We start from the raw sequence: 2,042 nt of genomic DNA, 5'->3' as shown, positions 1-2,042 counted from the left end.
TTAATCCTCTATTCCCCCCCCCCCAACTTTTGTGTCTCTCTCTCTCCCCTCCTATTATTTTTATGATTTTATGGCAGCGTTCTCCACACATCACCTCTCTCTTTCCTTTATCTTCGATCTCGTTTTGTCTCTCTTTCTCCTTCTTTAACATTCTCTATTATAAAGAGAGAGAGAGAGGGGAGGGCTATTTTTCCCTCTCTTTGCTCTCCTCTCCCCCTCTTCTCTTTCTCTCCTCTCATCATTCTTATATTTTTCTATCATACTCACCCTCCCTCCCAAACTCTATCACCCCCATCCCTAAGCTTCTTTCATATGAGGCAAAAAAAATTACAGTATTATATTTCCTTCCCTTTAAATAATGAGTTCTTGTTTTCTCTCTGCCTCCAGAAATAGTCTGCTGCACTCTATCACCCCCATCCCTAAGCTTCTTTCATATGAGGCAAAAAAAATTACAGTATTATATTTCCTTCCCTTTAAATAATGAGTTCTCGTTTTCTCTCTGCCTCCAGAAATAGTGCTCCTTCAGACTCACATATTTCTGATATGGATCCTCTGGAATATTCATTGTTCCTTTGTTTTCTTTGTTTATACAGGGTGTTCAGCCTGGGAAATGAACACGTAGAATTATTTTTCAGCTCAATTAAAGACAGTACACTTTTGAGTCAGTTTTCAGCTCAATTAAAATTCCCAGTACACTTTTTGAGTAAACAAAGCATTCTATCTTATGTGTAAAACTTTGAAGAAATCAATTTTAATACCTGACAAAAAAGGGTACTGGGGACTAATAGATATTTTAATTAATTAATTAATTAACTTTTTAACAGAATGTATATTGGGTTTAGCCCTAGTACCTACACTTTTTTGTGGGCTACTTTTTTGTGTACTTTTAATTTGGACAGTTCTGATTCCCAGTACACTTTTTGAGTAAACAAAGCATTCTATCTTATGTGTAAAACTTTGAAGAAATCAAGTTTAATACCTGACAAAAAAGGGGACTGGGGACTAATAGATAATTTAATTAATTAATTGATTAATTAACTTTTTAACAGAATACATATTGGGTTTAGCCCTAGTACCTACACTAATCAAGTTTAATACCTGACAAAAAAGGGGACTGGGGACTAATAGATAATTTAATTAATTAATTGATTAATTAACTTTTTAACAGAATGCATATTGGGTTTAGCCCTAGTACCTACACTTTTTTGTGGACTACTTTTTTGTGTACTTTTAATTTGGACAGTTCTGAAATTTGAACCAATTGATTCCTCTTTTAAATTTATACAGGTAAGAATGATTTGTAGGCCCAAAAAAGTGTACTGGGGACTTTTGATTGAGCTAACCAATTGATTCCTCTTTTAAATTTATACAGGTAAGAATGATTTGTAGGCCCAAAAAAGTGTACTGGGGACTTTTGATTGAGCTGAAAAATGGATTTTACGAGTTAATATCCATGGGGCAGTGTGATATTGAACACCCTGTATTTTTGCTTTTCTCCTCTTCCTCCTCCTCCTCCTTCTCCTCCTCCTTCATCAAGACCTCTCAGAAGTACCTACCTTAAGTTCATACAACATTTCAGTATTTTCAGTGAATTTCAGAACTTACTTAGAAAAAGTAAATAGGACCCAAGGGCTCCAAAATCCAAATTTTTCGTTTTTACAAGATTTTGTCCAAATCTGACCAATTGATCTGCAGTCGACCTTCTATTTGACAGGATGATATAAAATAATTATGTACATGATCGTTGATAATAGTATAAGTAGGGCCATCGGCTATTTAAGCCCTTTATCACGGCGACCTGATTCGATTCTTTGTGACTAGCCTTTTTACCCTGATTACTTGCCCGTCTTTCTAACTTCTCCTTATTATTTCTTGGTTTTTCAGATGGTGGCTAACATGGTGGTGCTAGTCGGGGGCAATATCATCGGTATTCTACTGCACACCATGATGGAGCATGCGCAGAGGAAAGCTTTCCTGGACACGAGGAACTGTATTGCGGCCCGACTAGAAATGGAGGACGAGAATGAAAAACTGGTGAGTCC

The 2,042-nt window shown here is 36.3% G+C and overlaps 1 protein-coding gene across 1 annotated transcript in view; it reads left to right on the top strand.

Moving 5' to 3' along the window:
- LOC113465345 (tetratricopeptide repeat protein 28-like) overlaps positions 1-2,042 on the top strand; it is a 22,350-nt gene that overhangs the window by 19,608 nt on the left and 700 nt on the right. The window contains exons 17-18 of the mRNA XM_026825828.1: positions 594-601; positions 1,885-2,034. Of these exons, the coding sequence (XP_026681629.1) occupies positions 594-601; positions 1,885-2,034 (158 nt within the window). The remainder of the gene's footprint in view (positions 1-593; positions 602-1,884; positions 2,035-2,042) is intronic.

This window comes from Diaphorina citri, unplaced genomic scaffold (assembly GCF_000475195.1).
Source record: "Diaphorina citri unplaced genomic scaffold, Diaci psyllid genome assembly version 1.1 scaffold822, whole genome shotgun sequence".
Taxonomy (NCBI): Eukaryota; Metazoa; Arthropoda; class Insecta; order Hemiptera; family Psyllidae; genus Diaphorina; species Diaphorina citri.
Note: the sequence above shows the minus strand (reverse complement) of the source record. Positions and strands in the feature narration are given on the sequence as shown.